Genomic DNA, 19,377 nt, shown 5'->3' with positions numbered 1-19,377 from the left:
AACTCAGGACCTAAAGCAGGGATATGCATATTCCTGATACCATTTGAAAGGAAACACTTTGACGTTTGTGGAAATGTAGGAGAATATAACACATTCGATCTGGTAAAAGATAATACGAACAAATTAACATGCGTTTTCAATTTGTTTTGTTTTGTTCCATCATCTTTGAAATGCAAGACAAAGGCCATAATATAATATTGCAGTTTAGGCACAATTTAGATTATCTAGGTCACTAGATGGCAGCAGTGTGTGTGCAAAGTTTCAGATTGATCCAGTGAAGCATTGTAATACTGGACAATATTTTGTATCAAGTCTGCCCAAAATGTGCCGAATTGGTCAAGTGATATATTTTCAAGTACATAACTATAGAAAACATACAAAAATGATATGGTAATACAAAATGTAGCTACTGTAAATTTGACAGTGCAGTTAGATTAACAGGAATTTAAGCTTTCTGCCCATATAAGACATGTCTAAGTCCTGTAAAATCTGCTGTTACTTACAACGTCATGCTAATCACATTAGCGCACGCTCAACCGTCCCGGTATAGGGACGCCGATCCCGTAGAGGTTTTAAAGGCAAGTATGTCAAAAATAAGAATAAGGCTTCAGTTGTGCTCCATGCCATGGCTGCACTGTCCCAAATCTTTCATTGATAATCTTCAAGTGAAATAATACATGATTGAATGACTGTGGCTGATCCAGGGACTCTGTGTCTCTCTCTTTCTGCAGAGTCTGAATGTCCAGGTGGAAGATGTGCGCATCCGGGCCATCTCCTCCCAGCGTAAAAGGGTTCCCATGACGGAGGGCTACCTGGAGGTGAAGGACGGGGGGAAGTGGAGACAGATCTGTGACTTGGAGTGGACTGAGATGAACAGCCGGGTCATCTGTGGGATGTACGGCTTCCCTGGAGAGAAAAGATACAACACTAAAGTCTACAAGTGAGCAGCATAACAGAAAAGAGGGAAAGATACATGCAGACTTCATGAAGTGCTCCCAAATGTGTCTCTCTCTCTCGTCATATTCCATTTAGTTGGACTCGAGCGATAGCCTGTGCGTGGGCACATGGAAAAGTTTTGCTTGGGTCAAACAAAATTGAATATAACGTTGCGATGAAGTTTGAAATGACACAATTTCACGTATACAGCATCTAAAGACCTGCACACCTGGACACTTCTATAACATGCCATTTACATCCAAAATACACATTTAAAAAAATAGATAAAAAAATGGAATCTTTCCTTTAAATCAGACAGATTGTTTATTCCAGCAGGCAGCCATACCATTCTGGTCTGTATCCCTCTAATGGCCCTCTTCTAGGGGAGGGGGTCGGTCCTTGCACCACCAGATGCTGTTGGAAGTAGTGTGGGGTGCCAGTAGGGGGCACTCATCCCATTTGGTGGCTCTACAAAGGGTCATGTCTCCAATGAGATATTAAACTAAGGCCCTGACTCTCTGTGGTCACTAAAACTCATGTGGCACTTGTGAGAGAAGTGGTGTTAACTGGAGAAGAAGAGAAAGTGGTTGGGCAACAATCACACTTTGTGTGTGTCCACTAATATTCTCACAAAAGTATTTTTTTCACATTTGGACCATGAATGACTTGGGCCATGAATGACTTGGACTGGTAATGGTATCACAGGAGGTGGGACCTTAATTGGGGAGGAGCTTGTGGTAATGGCTGGAGAGGAATCAGTGGAATGGTATCAACTACATCAAACATATGGTTTCCATGTGTTTGATGCCATTCCATTTGTTCCGTTTCAGCCATTATTATGAGCCGTCCTTCCCTCAGCAGCCTCCACTGATGGGAATTGCATGTTATTTTGACTACAATACTGCCATTGTACTTTGTACTAAAACAGTCAATAAAAAAAAAAAACGTTTAAACCTCCCAAGTTCAACTGGGGAAATGTATTAATGAGGGGTAGGGTAGTATTTTATGTATTAAAAAACAAAAGTTGGTATAAAGTTTCCTCATCAGGTACTGTAGACAAGTTCATGTTTTTACAGCAGGCTAAAAGAGAAACATTTACTATTTAAATTCAGTGCAATTCAACTAAATTCAACTACACTCAACTCAATCTCTTTGTTTCCTGTCTCAGGCTGCTGTCCAAGCGCAGGAAGAAGAACTACTGGGGCTTCGGAGTGAACTGCACAGGGAACGAGGCCAGCCTGCATGGCTGTAAGCTGGGCCACAAGGTGGAGCTGAAGGGGAATGCCACCTGTGAGAAGGGCTTGCCCGTGGTGGTCAACTGTGTTCCAGGACGGGCCTTTGCTCCCAGCCACGCCCAGGGCTTCAGCAAGGCCTACAGGGTGGAGGTAGGTTGGATCATCTGGAACGAGAGAGAGCATAGAACTGTGATTCATAGGACCTCTGTACAAGAGACTGCTTATGATGGAGATGTGATGTTACTGGAGTTTGAGCTGTCTCTGGCCTTGTATCTTGTATTGAAATGGAAAGCATTCAGAAGAGGAGAAAATTATGAAAGACAAACCTTAGTTGTTAATGTTAATTAATATAAGGAAACAGTTACAATTACAGTTTGATTTAGTGATCTTTCCTATAAAATCCACTTTTTGATTTCTGCATTATGTGCTGTGCTGTTTTATATCACGTTGCATGTGATTCAACTTAGAGACTGCAGAACACTGTGTTCGAACACTTCACCGATGACTCATGGGCTCTGGACAAAAGGGAAAATAGATACACTGAGATCTCAAACTCTCTCTCCCTCTCTCTCTCTGTGATTCACAATAAGCTCAGGATGTATGAAACAATACGATACTGTTTATTTTTGTGTGGTTCAACAAACAAAATCCAAATTTGAGTTACTGGACTGTTTCTGTAAAGAATACATACACACATATCAAAGTAATTGGATATTTTAACTATGCCAAGTGATTGTAAACTATTGTTTCTCAGTAACAGTAGGCCTAACACGGTCAATCGTTTCCGCAGCAACCCCTGGTGCGCCTGAGAGGCGGGGCCAACATAGGGGAAGGGCGAGTGGAAGTGCTGAAAAATGGTGAATGGGGCACCGTCTGCGATGACAGCTGGAACCTAGAGGCAGCCACCGTGGTGTGTCGAGAACTGGGCTTCGGTAGTGCCAAGGAGGCCCTCGCTGGAGGCAAACTGGGACAAGGTAGGTCTTCACTCTCTCTCTCTCTCCCATTCAAGTACATGAATCTGCTGTAATGGAATATGCAAGCGCTTATCCATAGTGATCCAAGTCTCAGACCAACCATCTCTGCCATCCACTATTCAGATACTGTATAACCACACAGTAACAGAGGATGGTGTCTTTTCTGTTTTCTTGACCTGCTGTCAGCCTGTGTCTCGGACCACCTTGGCTCTAGTTACAGAGCAAACACTGCCAGAGAAATGTTCCTGTCCTGTCATATGCTGGAGACAGACACAGCAGGAAGGGAGTGATCACACATTATATTGTGGAAAATCCATTTTTATTCACATGAATTATTTTGACTTGACAAAGTTTTAAAAAGAGAGAGGAGGAACAGTTTAATGTTCCCAAGTGCCCTACTTGAATGGGTCAGAGTTGGCTTAAAATTGGCAGGAGAGTTCATATCCACTCTCAGTGGGATTTCTACTCCTGTTAGGCATTATTGCTATTCAATTAAACATAGTGGGCCGGTTTCCCAGACACAGATTTAGCCTAGTCCTGAACTAAAAGGCTTTTTCATTGGAGGACTCTCTGTTGAGAATGCTTTTTAGTCCTGATCTATGTTAAATCTGTGTCTGGGAAACCAGTCCAGTGTCTGTGTCCTGGATTATTGAAAGCATAGAGATACATATTTAATTCTGTGATTGAGAGTGGGGTGGATCTGACTCCCAGTGTGTCTTCTCTCCCCTGTAGGAATGGGCCCGGTCCATATGAATGAGGTGAAGTGTTCTGGCTTTGAGAAATCCCTCACTGAGTGTTACTTCAATAGAGATGCCCTGGGCTGCAGTCACGAGGAGGACGCTGCAGTTCGATGTAATGTTCCTGCCATGGGCTTCCAGAACAGAGTGAGTAGACCTAGCACATGCAGCACGCATGTTGCTGCAAACAGTGCATTTGGAAAGTAATCATACCCCTTGACTTTTTCCACATTTTCTTATGTTACAGCCTTATTCTAAAATGGATTCAAGTAATGTTTTCCCTCATAAATCTACATACAATACCCCATAATGACAAAGTAAAAACAGTTTTTTAGAAATGTTGGCAAATTTATAAAGTACAAAAAATGGAAATACCTTATTTACAAGTATTCAGACCCTTTGCTATGAGACTCGGAAATTGAGCTCAGGTGCATCCTGTTTCCATTGATCATCCTTGAGATGTTTCTGAAATGTGATTGGAGTCGACCTGTGTTAAATTAAATTGATTGGACATGATTTGGAAAGGCCCACACCTGTCTATGTAAGGTCCCACAGTTGACAGTGCATGTCAGAGAAATAACCTAGCTATGAGGTCGAAGGAATTGTCCGTAGAGCTTTGAGACAGGATTGTGTCGAGGCACAGATCTGGGGAAGGGTACCAAAAAATGTCTGCAGCATTGAAGGTCCACAATAACACAGTGGCCTCTATCATTCTTAAATTGAAGAAGTGTAGAACCACCAAGAATCTCCCTAGAGCTGGCCGCTCGGCCAAACTGAGCAATCAGGTTGAAGGGCCTTGGTCAGGGAGGTGACCAAGAAACCGATGGTCACTCTGACAGAGCTCCAGAGTATCTCTGTGGAAATGGGAGAACCTTCCAGAAGGACAACCATCTCTGCAGCACTCCACCAATCAGGCCTTTATGGTAAAGTGGCCATATGGAAACATGACAGGCTGCTTGGAGTTTGCCAAAAGGCACCTAAAGGACTCTCAGACCTGGAGAGACCTGAAAATAGCTGTGCAGCGACGCGTCCCATCCAACCTGACAGTGCTTGAGAGGATCTGCAGAGAAGAATGTGGGAAACTTCCCATGTGATATTTACTTATTTTTTATACTTTTGCAAACATTTCAAAAAACCTGTTTTTGGTTTATCATTATGGGTATTGTGTGTAGATGGATTAGAGAAAAAAACTATTTAGTCATTTTAACAATTGAATCAATCTTAGAACAAGGCTGTAACGTAACAAAATGTGGAAAAAGTGAAGTGGTCAGAATACTTTCCGAATGCACTGTATGGGTTATACACAATGATTTATATAAACCCTGGATTACTGATGCTATGTATTGACCGTTGAGAGGCTTTGAATCCACCGGTAGGCATAGCCACGGGAAGTAGGGGTGTATCCGTGGATTTGCACATTTCTTTTGTTATTCTGATTCTGCTTCTAACACCAACCACACATTTTTGCCAAACATTTTTATAGTATAAGAAATATTTGATGTTTTATTGCCTCTGGAAATACTTTAGGTAAAGCCTAAAGATAGGATTTATGGCAAATATTTGAGTTTTCCATGAAGAACAGAATACTTAACACATATGTGAGGGATTATACTACCTCTTTGAATCAAGTGAATTTTTGGCCTCATAATAAACAGATCATCTGTGGCCTAGCGGGTGATCTAGCAGTCTAAGTCGCTGACCCAGAACACATACTGCTGCAGCGTGGGTTTGAATTGAACCCACTGCTATTTCAGCACACTTTCTCCTCCTGTCTTCCCTCTCCATCTCTACCCTGTCCAATAAACACCAAATATATGAGCAGAATGGGACTGCCTTTATAAACATCTAATCTCTGGTTGCAGCTGCGTCTGAGCGGTGGGCGGAACCCATTTGAAGGGCGTGTGGAAGTGCTGGCGGAGAAGAACGGCTCGTTGGTGTGGGGTACGGTGTGCAGTGACAGCTGGGGTACCATAGAGGCTACAGTCGTGTGCAGACAGCTGGGTCTCGGTTTTGCCAACAACGCCTTCCAGGTGAGTTTATACACAACAAAATATCATCACATTGGCTGGTCAGCCAGACAATCAAGAGCCTAACATTCTTTGACAAAGGGTAAATATGCTTCTGTGTAAGTATCAACAACATGTAATAATATTAAAAGGGTCAATTATACATTTTGTTGGGAAATAGTCTTCATAATACTTCATAAAAGTACATCATCAAGTGGGCCTCATTTATAAATATATGCCACCAGCAAACCCCATATATCTATATGGCTCTTATATACGTCATTTAGCTGTAAACAGCTGGAAATGTTCACTGAAGGAAAGTAAAAGGGGCTCTGACCTTAGAGCATATAGTCTCCACACTGACCTCAGGGCTTATAGTCTTCACACTGACCTCAGAGCTTATAGTCTATACACTGACCTTACAGCTTAGTCTCCACACTGACCTTAGAGCTTATAGTCTCCACACTGATTTAACACTTATAGTCTCCACACTGACCTTACAGCTTAGTCGCCACACTGACCTTACAGCTTATAGTCTCCACACTGACTTTACAGCTTATAGTCTCCACACTGACCTTACAGCTTATAGTCTCCACACTGATTTAACACTTATAGTCTCCACACTGACCTTACAGCTTAGTCGCCACACTGACCTTACAGCTTATAGTCTCCACACTGACTTTACAGCTTATAGTCTCCACACTAACTGAGGTGATGGAGTGATGAAAGGCTACAGGCTACATTTGATGATGGGGAGTTCATTCCTGCTCTTTGAAGTCTAATTGGCCTACAACCATCAGAAAACTGTATGTAGGGTAGGTACGCTTATCTGCTGATTAGTGCTGCTATTTTGATTATTTGTTGTATTTAAAGAGTGATTCAAGAGCTGTCTTTAGTCCCACAGTGTGATACACCTCTCTAAGGAAAGCACCTCGATACACGCCGAAAGGAAAGCACTATCTGCGTTCTTTAAATATTTTTTCTTGCAGTTCTACAGTTTGAGAGACTTTCTCTAATTTGCAGTGTTCTAACAACTGCTGAATGCCACTGGCAGTGGTGATATATGTCTGGAAAGTATTTATGAATCATGGAAGAACTGGGTTGATGGGTGGGAGAGTTTAATGACTGGAAATTGGACTGGGCTGATAGAACTCTTTTGCACAGTAATTGTGTGATTTTGATGATTGTGTACTAATGCCCCTTTTAATGGCAGTTTACATGAAAATGTCATTATGTGTTTGGGGATCCTTTAAATGTATTTGGACCTAGCATATACACCCGCACGCACGCACGTACGCACAGACAGACAGACAGACAGACAGACACTGAAACTGGAGCAGCAGCACGACCAGGTGGACTGGGGACAGCAAGGAGTCATCAGGCCAGGTACTCCCGAGGCATGGTCCTAGGGCTCAGGTCCGAGAAAAGAGAGAAAGAGAGAGAGAGAATTAGAGGGAGCAGACTTAAATTCACACAGGACACTGGATAAGACAGGATAAATACTCCTGATATAACAGACTGGCCCTAGCCCCCCCGACACATAAACTATTGCAACATAAATACTGTAGGCTGAGACAGGAGGGGTCGTGAGACACTGTGGCCCCGTCCAACAATACCCCCGGACAGGGCCAAACAGGCAGGATATAACCCCACCCACTTTGCCAAAGCACAGCCCCCACACCACTAGAGGGATATCGTTAAACCACCAACTTACTACCCTGAGACAAGGCAGAGTATAGCCCACTAAGATCTCCCCCACGGCACGAACCCGAGGGGGCGCCAACCCGGACAGGAAGATCACGTCAGTGACTCAACCCACTCTAAGGTTGCGTCCTAATGGTACCAGATTCCCTATATAGTGACTGGTCAAAAGCAGGAGAATAGGGTTCCATTAGTAACGCAGACTAAGTGTTTCTGCAGGCAGAGGGACAGATGGAACATATGATACCAAAGTCTAAAACTCTGTTCCGTAGATCTCCCTAGCCCCCCTCCTTCCCTCCAACCCACCCATACTTACTCCTTCCGTGGGAGACCCTGGAAATGATGAGTTTTACAGGAGTATTCCCTTGGCTTTGGGCATTGTCAGAGACATACAGATGATACTATAAAGAGGCTGAATCAGACCCATGAGGACAGATGTAATACATTATCTTTCTCTCTCGACATAGCAACATTTGACTTCAGACGGAGAGACTTTGTTTGCTTAAGGATCTTGCAACTTGCTTTATAAAGTCTCATCAGATACATGAAGTCTAGTAAACATCCTCCAAGGAAAGAGTGGCCTAACCAATATTCTGCTATGTCTATCTTGTGAAGGGGTTTTGGACAATCACAATCAACGACATCTAGGCAGATGTTCCCGTATCGCAACAACAGCTGTGCAGTCTCATGACTTGCAAGGATGGAAATGTAGATAGGGAAACCTCTTGTGGTAGGATGATGAAATGACAGTTTTCCATTTTGAGTTGGAAGAGTTGAAGCTCGGCCTATGTTTGATCGGTTTGTCTGTGTTATTTCTCACTACCAGGAGACGTGGTACTGGCCAGGAGACGTGAGTGCTGATGACGTGGTGATGAGCGGGGTCAGGTGCTCGGGGACAGAGATGACTCTGGCCCAGTGCCTCCATCATGGGAAACACCTCGACTGCCCCCGAGGGGGAGGACGCTTCGCTGCTGGAGTCTCCTGCTCTGAGAGTAAGTAACTTACAGTAGCTGCGTCGCATTCATTATGGCACACCGTTGCAAAACATTAAAAAAATAATAATAATGTTGTTTTTGAACAAGTCCATGTTACCCCCAAAAGGTTTTAGGAGGCCATTTTGCTGTTGTTTGAATCCTTGTTTGGGTCTCTATTCAAAGTGCAGCCTCTGATCTCCCTATTAACAACAACCTATCCTCTGCCTCGGCATACAGCGGCCCCAGACTTGGTTCTAAACGCCCAGGTGGTGGAACACACCACGTACCTGGAGGACCGGCCCATGTACATACTGCAGTGTGCCAACGAGGAGCACTGTCTGTCCAGCAGCGCCGCCGCCGCCACATCGTCCTCCTACCGCCGCCTGCTGCGCTTCTCCTCCCAGATACACAACAACGGACTGACAGACTTTCGCCCCAGGGCCGCACACAACTCCTGGATCTGGCACGAGTGCCACAGGTATAGAAACATGGCGTCGGACCGGAGGATGAATTCCTGGGTCCTTCAGTTTTAGTCATTGAGTTAAGTAGTGAAAGGTATGATGAAGGAGGGGTTGGACAATGGCATGCAAGCGAGCATCGTTGTGTTACGTGAGTTGAGAACAATCACTGTGCTACGATAAAAGTCCTCTGGAGAGGGTGGTCATTGTCACAGTCTTGTGAGATCATAGATTTGTGGTCTGATTTGTAGTCATGTGGAGGCAGTGCCTGCTGTGGGTGTACAGACTGGTTATGATGATGGACTGTCTCCGTCTCCCTGTCCAGGCACTACCACAGCATGGAGGTGTTCACCCACTATGACCTACTGAGCCTCAACGGCACCAAGGTGGCAGAGGGACACAAGGCCAGCTTCTGTCTGGAGGACACCCAATGTGAAGAGGGTAAAGAGGATTTAATGTGAAGAACAAATGATGAAAATGATCACGGCAAACCTCGTCTATGTTCCTGATTCTGTACTTTAGCACTGTTGTCTCTCTGGCCGGCCAGGTATTGAGAAGAGGTACGAGTGTGCTAACTTCGGGCAGCAGGGCATCACTGTTGGGTGCTGGGATACGTACAGACACGACATCGACTGTCAGTGGATAGACGTGACAGACGTCGTGCCAGGAGACTACATCTTCCAGGTGAGAATCGTATTTAATTTGTCTTATTTCAAAACATTTTTTTCTTCTTCCGTCATTTAAAATAAAAATTATGTTAGGATAGGCATGTGAATCTCTACATCAAATATGATATGGGAGCAAGGTCCTTGTATAACATGTGAATCTTATACTCTGATCAAAAATATAAACGCAACATGTAAAGTGTTGGTCTCAAATTTAGTGCACAAATGTGTTTACATGCCTGTTGGTGAGCATTTCTCCTCTGCCAAGATAATCCATCCACCTGACAGGTTTGATATATCAAGAAGCTGATTAAACAGCATGATCATTACACAGGTGCACCTTGCCTTGTAATGGGGACAATAAAAGGCCACTAAAATGTGCAGTTTTGTCACACAAGGCCACAGAAGTTGAGGGAGTGTACAATTTGCATGCTGACTTCAGGATTGTCCACCAGAGCTGTTGCCAGAGAATTTAATGTTAATTTCTCTACAATAAGAACCCTTCAACGTCGTTTTAGAGAATTTGGCAGTACGTCCAACCAGCCTCACAACCGCAGACCACATGTAACCACGCCAAGCAACAGGACCACACCCGGCTTCTTCACCTGTGGGATCGTCTGAGCCCAGCCACCCGGACAGCTGATGAAACTGTGGATTGGCACGCTGGAGAAGTGTGCTCTCCACAGATGAATCCCGGTTTAAACTGAGCGGCTTGCTGATGTCAATGTTGTGGACAAAGTGCCCCATAAGCTACGGCCAACGAACACAATTGCATTTTATCAATGGCAATTTGAATCCACAGAAATACTGTGACGAGATCCTGAGGCCCATTGTCGTGCCATTCATCAGCCACCATCACCTCATGTTTGAGCATGTTAATGCACAGCACCATGTCGCAAGGTTCCGTACAAAATTCCTGGAAGCTGAAAATGTCGCAGTTCTTACATGGCCTGCATACTTACCAGACTTGTTACCCATTGAGCATGTTTGGAACACTCTGGATCGACGTGTACGACAGCGTGTTTCAGTTAGAAAAGCAGATACGGACTAGTTTTCTAATCCACGCCCCTACCCTTAATTTTTAAAAGGTATTTGTATTCCCAGTCATGTGAAACCCATAGATTAGGGCCTAATGAATTTATTTAAATTCACTGATTTCCTTATAACTATAACTCAGTAAAATATTTGAAATTGTTGCATGTTGCATTTATACTTTTTTCAGTGTAATAAGCTTGGATTAGTGACAGTTCTTCTTTCCACGTCTTATTCCATGGGCTTAACAGGAGTCAATTCATTTCAATGGAATCCACTTTTAGTCATTTTGCTGGTCACTTTCCCAGCATTTTATAAATGTTAGAATTTCACTAATAGTTGCTGCCAACACAGATCGGTCTTTTGGTCATAGCAAGTGTATGTGGGTGCTCTGATAACATCATCAATACGTTGTTTCTCTCCCTAGGTTGTGATCAACCCAAACTTTGAGGTAGCAGAGTCCGACTACACCAACAACGTTATGAAGTGCAGGTGTCGATACGACGGCCACAGGATATGGATGTACAACTGTTATATAGGTGAGACTGGAGATTACTGGCTACAACATTATTGAATGTGATGGACACTTGTCTTCTTCAAAGCCATTTTGTCTATGGATGACCACATTCCAAAGAGGTTTAAATTCAGAGAAAATAAATGCGTGAAAAGGCAATTGCAAAATTTAAATAAATGTTTTAATAGTATGGCATCCCGGTCTTGGACACAGACTTTTCACCTTGACAGCTCGGTTATTCGGACCAGCGACTTTCGATTACTGGCCCAACGCTCTTAACCGCTAAGCTACCTGCCTCATCTAGTGTATTGCTCAACTTGAATGATTCAGATGTTTGTGTGTGGCCGTTTTTAGCATTGAAAAAAATATATATACACCACTCTATTCTGTCTGGAATTTAATGTCTTTCGAGAAAATAACAGTGCTTATGAAAATACATTTCACCCCTCAACACGTTTTTAGTTTATTTTTCTTCACAGTTAATTTAACATTTCACATGATGCATGCCTAATTTATACCCTAGGCACGACGTACACAACGTAAGAGCGCAAAATGGCGATCCTGAAAAGTTGCGTTTAAGTTACAAGTGAAGTCGCTGCAGCTTATCAAATTAAACTTTATTTACATAGATCTTTTTACCAAAAGTAAATGAATCACCTATATATTTATCTGAAACCTACAACATAAATGATAGTTGCTTTGCTTTCCTAACAAAATTGTCCACATCCTGCCTTTTTATTCCCATCTCTAGACAGAAGATCTCTGTGTGTTAATTTAATGTCATCTTTACATTTGATTTAAGTCACTGCACCTTTACATATTTTTGCTATGCAAGTTTGCAATTGGGGAGGGCGGGTTCGTGGTAATGGCTGGAGCGGAATAGTATCAACTACATCAAACATATGGTTTCCAGTCTCCACTGATAGGAATTATACAACTGGTGCCTGTTTGCGATGCATCACCAACTCTGAGTATTACCTTATCCATCTATATATGTACGCATTCAGAGTGTTAAACTGACATGTAAGTGGTTGGCATAGAACAAATTACAAAGTAAAACACATTAATAACATTAATAACTGTTGCAAACCCCCCCCCCAAAAGGAGCCAGTCCAAGCTTTACTGAGTTGGCCTGGTTATACATCCACCATAGTTGTTGGAACCATGCTAGAAAAGACCACATGAAAATAAAATATCCAAGCCAGCATAGTGTGGTTTAGGTTGGCCCTATACTGTAAATCAGGCACTCGAATGCTACAGTGGCATTAACAATAGGAACTTGAAAACAGGAACAAGACATAGGATGGCACTGGTTTGACAGTTATTTATTAGCAAGGACATCAGTAGGTGTGTCGTCCAGTTGTAGCCTGGCATTCCTGTAAAAGATCATGAAAACTATCAGTTCAGTTAAAAGAGAAGGCTTGTGAAGACTTCAGTGATTTCGGCCATTGTAACTATATAGATTCATTTATATTGACAACCAGTGTACCCTGTGCTTTTCAAACTGTGCCCAGGATTGAATGAGTGCAGTTCCTCATGTGTCCCGTTTGTCTCTCCTCTTCAGGTGGCTCAGTGAGCTCCGAGTCAGAGGAATCCTCTTTCAGTGGCCTCATGAATAACCAGCTGGGACACAGGTAGTGTGGACGGACTCAATGGAAAGACCAGGAGGAACATTTTATTTTGCGAAACTGATGAATGACCAGCAAGACTGTTGTGAAATTACCAACTGCTAGAGGGAGCGCTGTGCCGTCTGTTCCCTCCCTAACGGTGCTGGATGAAAATTGAAAGGCAAAGCTCACCTCAGTGCCAATGTTTTATATAAGGATGTTGCAGACGAAAAAAACCTGTTTTAAAGATCCAGCTTGAAGAAGCAACTCTGTCTTTACTGTTCTCACAAATTTCTGTCACATGTACAGCAGAGTGCTGGTGCTATCAAATCAGAGCTATTTAGTTACCTGTACCCAACCTTTGTGGTCCACCGTAAGGAAAGAAAGTGATATTTTTCGACACCTGCTGCACTTTGAGACCGTTTCCTGTAATGTTTATTTAATATTTTTAGGACAGTGTGTTGAGCAGGCAATTAACTATGCACCTATGAACACCAGCGTAACGCTGTTTCTCTGGACCCCACCCCCCCCCCCACCACAATGAGATTGACCCTTTTTTCTGTTGAATCCCGTAAGAACTGTTGTCTGCTAAAGATGATAACCTATTTGCATCTGTCAATGTATTGCCGGTCCAGTATGCAGACACCCTGTCCCCAGAGTAGTGCTGAGCGATTAACTGAAATGTGTTCTTTTTTCGGTTTTTAAACAACAACAACTGACATTGAATCAATTATTTGTATTTCATTTAGTTCCGTTATTTTTCCTGTAAGCTCAATGCACACAGTTTCTCTAAAGATAAATCAGATCCGTTCTGTGTTTCTGTTATGACTGCTACACAAGAGAGAAGAATGCGTCATCATTAAGGGATATAGAGAGCAGCTGTTGTTCCGTGAGGTAAACACATGATCTAAGTGGTTGATAGTTGGTATTCAACCGTCATAAAAGTGTGCCTCATTTCATTTGAAGAACTGCAAAATAGTGATGTCTTTTCAGACAGCATTAGGCAGCAGCTCTTTAGAGATGAGATGACTTGGAATTAAATAATATATTCATAAAAATAAAAAATAAATGTCATATACACCACAACTGAAATATTTTATTAAAGTAATGTGAATAAATAATGGTTAGTAATTGATAAGCAGTAATGGGCAGTCTACCATCATGGGACTTTTATTCATTGTTTTATTCTGTGTAACAGAATTCAACCCACAATGCATATTGCATTGAATGTTTTTAAAAATGAGCAAAACTGTGATTATTTTTAAAATAATTTAACCGAAACCGAACAGACCTCCAAAATCACTAATCGCTCAGCACTATCCCAGAGCTTCCTATACAGTTAGTCTCTTTCCTTAAAGTGTTGAGGCCGGCAATTAAGGAGAATGAGAGGCTCAATTAAAGATGTGCTTCAAATACAGCAGTTCTGTAACATCTGCCTTCTGCCCAGTTTCCCCTGATGTCGCCACGACACAATCAAGATCTCTTTTTACCATCCCTGTAACTGTCGCTTCTGCGGAGATTATTTTCTAAACTAAAACTCATAGAACTACCTACGAAGCATTAGACTTGTTGGAAGGTTACTGTCAAAACTATTTATTCAATAAATAAATAAATAAATAGACATGGATGACAGACACATGGACCACCAGTGCCTATGAAGTGGGGGTGGGGAAAGTAGAGGAATAGTCTTACATCCACGGATAATATTATTTGCAAGTCTGTGGCGTGATAATGTGGTTAGAAGCCATTGTGAATATAAAATAAGGTAGAACTGATTGTTTTCTTGCTGTACGGTAATCACTAAGGATATGGCAATATTATTACAACCATACAGCTACCACTAAGGAGAAACTTTCCCCCCCTCTCATCAAACCTGCATTTTTACGTCTCTAAAGAGGCAATGAGCATTTAAGGCAGAATCCCCAAGTTAAAATGTACTCAAACTTTTGTCCAAATTGGCGACAAACAGCATGATTTAGGTGAAAGGGAGTTAGTTATTCATGTAATTTGTGTTGGGATTCTGCCTCAAGTTAACAGTGTATCTTGCTTCACCTAATATCAACTCTGGCAATATATTTAATACCTTTCATCTTAGGATTCTAAGATACATATACATTTTAGTCTTATCACCATATTCTGCTCAGCTTAGTTCATTTTTCAAACATCCATTAAATTAAATTATTACCGTCAGGGACTCTTATGTTTGTTTTCTCGATTGTACAAGTCACAAATGACATGTGAAAATGCATCTTTGCATTCTATTTTTGTGACACTGCAACTACAGGGCCCTTTATTTTACAAGGGTGCTCTTTACTAGATGGGTGATTATCCTATACTGTATACACAGTTGAATGTTTTAAAGCATTTTGTGCTTGCTTCATATTGTCTCTAATAAAAATAAACAAGCAAACCATGACATGTTCTCGATTTCCTAAACAGAGACTCAGCAATATGATGTGATGATGAGCAACAATGTGAACAAAATATCTTGCCGAGACCCGATAACGCAGTTTAGTCGTCCCGATTCTGTGGTTGACTTTGCATCTCTGTGCCTACGTTGAAATGTCATCTCACCTGCTGTAGTGGTCAGAAATGTTGTGAGAGCGCTCCACCTCTCCGCAGCCCCAGGGCTGTGGTCACCATTCCCCGGGCCACCGCAGAGTCTGTCCATGGCCTCTCCTTTACCGGCTGGATAAACTCTGGGAAATACAGAAGGACTTTACATTAGAGCAAGGAAAGAGGTAATAACATGGTATTATCATGGTAATAAGTTAGCTATTTACAACGACAGCACGACAGACCACATACTTTCTGTTACAGTATAGATGGATCAAAAAACAAGAACAATACCCGCGCATCTCATGGCTTTCCCTTTGGCCTTTTTGCTCCGTCAGACAGAGTGCGTGTCTTCAGGAGAGGGTGCCGAATGGAAAGTGCATGGAGGGCTAAACAAACACAGGAACCGATTCAAAGATTTTAATCTCTTTTGTCATAAGAAAGAACACCAACTTCCCTTCACCGACCTTCAGAAGGTCACACAACTAACTCCAATGTGCCAAAGGGGACTCGTGACTCATATTGGAGTAAAATATAACTTAAAGTAACTGTCTAGTGTTTCCAGATTTCTATGAAATATAACTACTTACAAAATGAGAGTGAAATAGTTAAATAAACAATATTGGAAGGGAAGCTATGTTAAAAAGCAGCTATTCTGTGTGGGTGTACACTGGTCATTAAAATATTCAAGTAGACTGTTGATTGGCCAGCTCATCCTCTAGATCACTGACTGGCCAGCTTGTCCTCCCCAAGGAGTGACATGTTCTATGAGGAAACAGCAAGCATTTATTAAACAGTCTGAGATTTTTTTGAGGTGGGATTTTTGAAGTGTTTTTTTCCCTTGGCATACTCGTCCTGGTTGATCCACACGTTCCCAAAACACGAGTAGTCGTTGTGGGCATGTTTGATGGCCACGTCTGTCTCTGTCAAGTGGGCTGTGACGAGAAATTCAACCAGTTATTGACAGATATACCTATCCCAATGAAGTGTTTCTCAGTAATGCCTTTAAATATAATACATGTGAAATATAGCCTATATCTGAGACAATATTGTATATAGTCTATGCCTCCAAAGTTGATGTATTTAACTTGAGGACAATCTAAAATGTCATGGTAATTTGTGTACCATTTTCATACAGATTTAGAAAAAACAACAACATTTTAGTCATTTGAAGAACAGAAATGATACACTCTCCGTGGGGTGGCAGTGTAGCCTAGTGGTTAGAGCATTGGACTAGTAACCGAAAGGTTGCAAGTTCAAATCCCCGAGCTGACAAGGTACAAAATCTGTCGTTCTGCCCCTGAACAGGCAGTTAACCCACTGTTCCTAGGCCGTCATTGAAAATAAGAATTTGTTCTTAACTGACTTGCCTAGTAAAATAAAGGTAAAATAAATAAAAAATCACCCCTCCCCCACTCTATTGTCATGGAATTTGTCAGAAGCTCACGACACTAAACAGGTTTCCATCCAACCTTTTTATGTGAGTAAACTACATGTCAGATAAATGTCACAACAGGCCTGGTGGAAACAGCAAATTTAAACTTTCCAAATGATGACAACACAAAATTCCCTAGAGAATGTGGGATATTTTTGTGTTGGTAAAATTATTATTGCGAGAAATGGCAGGTGCAACCCCTTTATGCACCTTGGGAAAGCAAGCAGTTTACTAGGCTACAGAATAAATAAATTATGATGAACTTCACAGGGTGATGAAAGTGCACAGTGATGAGCTTGCTCTTTTCCAATAAATATTGAGAGTCTTATTCTAGTGACATTTTCATTGATGCTTGGCTGCCGTTGGACAATTTAAAAGAATTCTCTCCCTTATCCAAAATCATCTCAGCATGTAGGTTGTCTACCCGCACTGTATCTGAGAGCTGTTGGCTAGAGCAGATGTGCCAAGACCAGAGTGGGCACATCTGCAATATAACGCAAACTTTTTTTCAGACATAACCATAAGTACAGTTGAAAATGTGATGTAAACACATTTAACTGGTCTTTTTTAATATTCTGTACATGGTAATTTACCCACAAAAGTTATTTTTATGTGCACTACGTCATCACGCACAGCTTTTTATCCGCAACAAGTCAATTTGATAGAAACTCTGGTGAGAAAATTATTTTAATGCCGATTTTAGAATATTACAATGAAAATCAGTAGCTAATTGGATGGAAACCTAGTTACTGTACCTTTTGGCTAAAATCAGCAGTGTCACGAGCAGCACCCTTGGCTGGTGTTGTATGCGAGGCATGGTGTTGGTGGGGGGCCACGTTGCTACTGCACACAGACTCCACCTCCATTAGTACTTCTTCTGCTACTTCTTCCTCCTCTTTCTCAGTCTGGTCCTCCAGGGTTACGGCCAGACACAGTCTGGTCCCAGGCAGGGGGCCAGGGGCAGGGCTCTTCTGCTGAGAAGCGAATAAAATCGTCCTCCTGCCCAGCGCTAGAGGTAATAGAAGGCACACTGTCCTGGTTGGAGTTGGAAGGCGTTTCTGATGGCGTTCCCTTTGTGGTGTCTGAGGAGCAGGGGCAGGAGCAGCAGGACTCTGAGGGCGAGGTGCAGCCCGAGGAGGTGCAGCTGAGAGTGGGCAGGGGCAGGTCGAGGTCCACCCCTGCTGGTGGTACGTGGAGGGAACCCGCTGCCTGTCCCTGGCCGCCTCGGAGATGTAGATGGCCTTATCGGGGCGTTTGGTGTTACCTCCGCTCTTCCGGGCCGGGGGGTTGGATCTGGGCTGGGGGGGGGCATTTTGCTGCTCTGCATCACCATATCTCTCTGGGAGCCTCCTCATATACGCTGTCGTCCCCCACACACCGTACAATATCATCATGTAACGTTGTGAAAATAATGGGCAATAATTCACATTAAGATGCCCATGGGGTTACTTTAGAACTGCTTTGGCAGCCAGGCTTGGATCATTTTAATTTACAGTGTGACCTGATAATACATCATATGAATTTGTATTTGACAGTTGTTTATCCAACTAGACATGGACATTTATAAGATAACGAAGAGAGTATCACCAATACCAGGTTAGTTGAAGAAACTATGGTGTCGGTTTTTATGGGCAAACCTCTAAAGTCCAGTAATAATGTCAGACACGCAAAATGGTTAGTTATCACACATTATCTGCATTCAAACTGTAGCAAGTGGGTGACATCAACTCACAAATAGGCTTTGATCACATATAGGTGTATTATGATCTGCGACACATAGCTAAATGCCACTGGTATTTAAAGGCAATTAATGCTAAATGTCACTGCCAGGGAATGTGTCTCACAAGGCAAATTAAATTAATTATACAAGCCCTCAATTCATGATTGTGACAGAATGCTGGAAATGTCAGCATACCTTTTCTGGTTCTCTATCTGTAGATAAGCGTTCAATTCTTCTAGGACTGTGTGAACAGATGCATTTTCTTGCTTGGGAAGATAACAGCCATCAAAATAAGGAAATGCCAGGGTGGCTGTAGGCATTGAAAAACACAACTAATTCAGCTCATTGAGGGCTTGATGATTAGATGACCAGTTGAATCATTTGTGCATGTCCAGGGTTACAATACAAATGTGTACTGTTGAGGGTACTCGAGCACCAGGGTTGGGAAAACACTGGTCTACTTCATGACCAATGTTGGGGATACAGTTGACTCAGTGTGACAACTCAATGCTACAGTTAGCTAGCACATTTTGTTCATAAAGCACAGTATTGGCTAGCTAGCCAGCCTACCGCCATTTCCAGGCTAATGCACCTAACAATACTGAACAAAAATATAAAACACAACAATTTTACTGAGTTACAGTTCATATTAGGAAATCAGTCAATTGAAATCCATAGATTAGGGCCTAATGAATGTATTTCACATGACTGGGCAGGGGGAGCCAGGCCCACCCAGTCAGAATTACTTTTCCCCCCACAAATGGGCTTTATTACAAACAGAAAAACTCCTCAGTTTCATCAGCTTTCTGGGTGGCTGGTCTCAGACG

The 19,377-nt window shown here is 42.5% G+C and overlaps 1 protein-coding gene across 1 annotated transcript in view; it reads left to right on the top strand.

Annotated features, from left to right (window-relative positions):
• LOC135539805 (lysyl oxidase homolog 2A-like) overlaps positions 1-15,255 on the top strand; it is a 46,008-nt gene extending 30,753 nt beyond the window's left edge. The window contains exons 4-14 of the mRNA XM_064965940.1: positions 732-940; positions 2,105-2,321; positions 2,962-3,145; positions 3,878-4,029; positions 5,745-5,912; positions 8,416-8,581; positions 8,801-9,041; positions 9,347-9,462; positions 9,569-9,705; positions 11,146-11,257; positions 12,797-15,255. Coding sequence (XP_064822012.1) covers positions 732-940; positions 2,105-2,321; positions 2,962-3,145; positions 3,878-4,029; positions 5,745-5,912; positions 8,416-8,581; positions 8,801-9,041; positions 9,347-9,462; positions 9,569-9,705; positions 11,146-11,257; positions 12,797-12,870 — 1,776 coding nt within the window. The 3' untranslated portion in view covers positions 12,871-15,255. The remainder of the gene's footprint in view (positions 1-731; positions 941-2,104; positions 2,322-2,961; positions 3,146-3,877; positions 4,030-5,744; positions 5,913-8,415; positions 8,582-8,800; positions 9,042-9,346; positions 9,463-9,568; positions 9,706-11,145; positions 11,258-12,796) is intronic.
• The last annotated feature ends 4,122 nt before the right edge of the window (positions 15,256-19,377 follow it).

Source organism: Oncorhynchus masou, chromosome 5 (genome assembly GCF_036934945.1).
Source record: "Oncorhynchus masou masou isolate Uvic2021 chromosome 5, UVic_Omas_1.1, whole genome shotgun sequence".
Classification (NCBI taxonomy): Eukaryota; Metazoa; Chordata; class Actinopteri; order Salmoniformes; family Salmonidae; genus Oncorhynchus; species Oncorhynchus masou.
The sequence above is the reverse complement of the archived record's forward strand: the minus strand, read 5'-3'. Positions and strand labels throughout refer to the sequence as shown.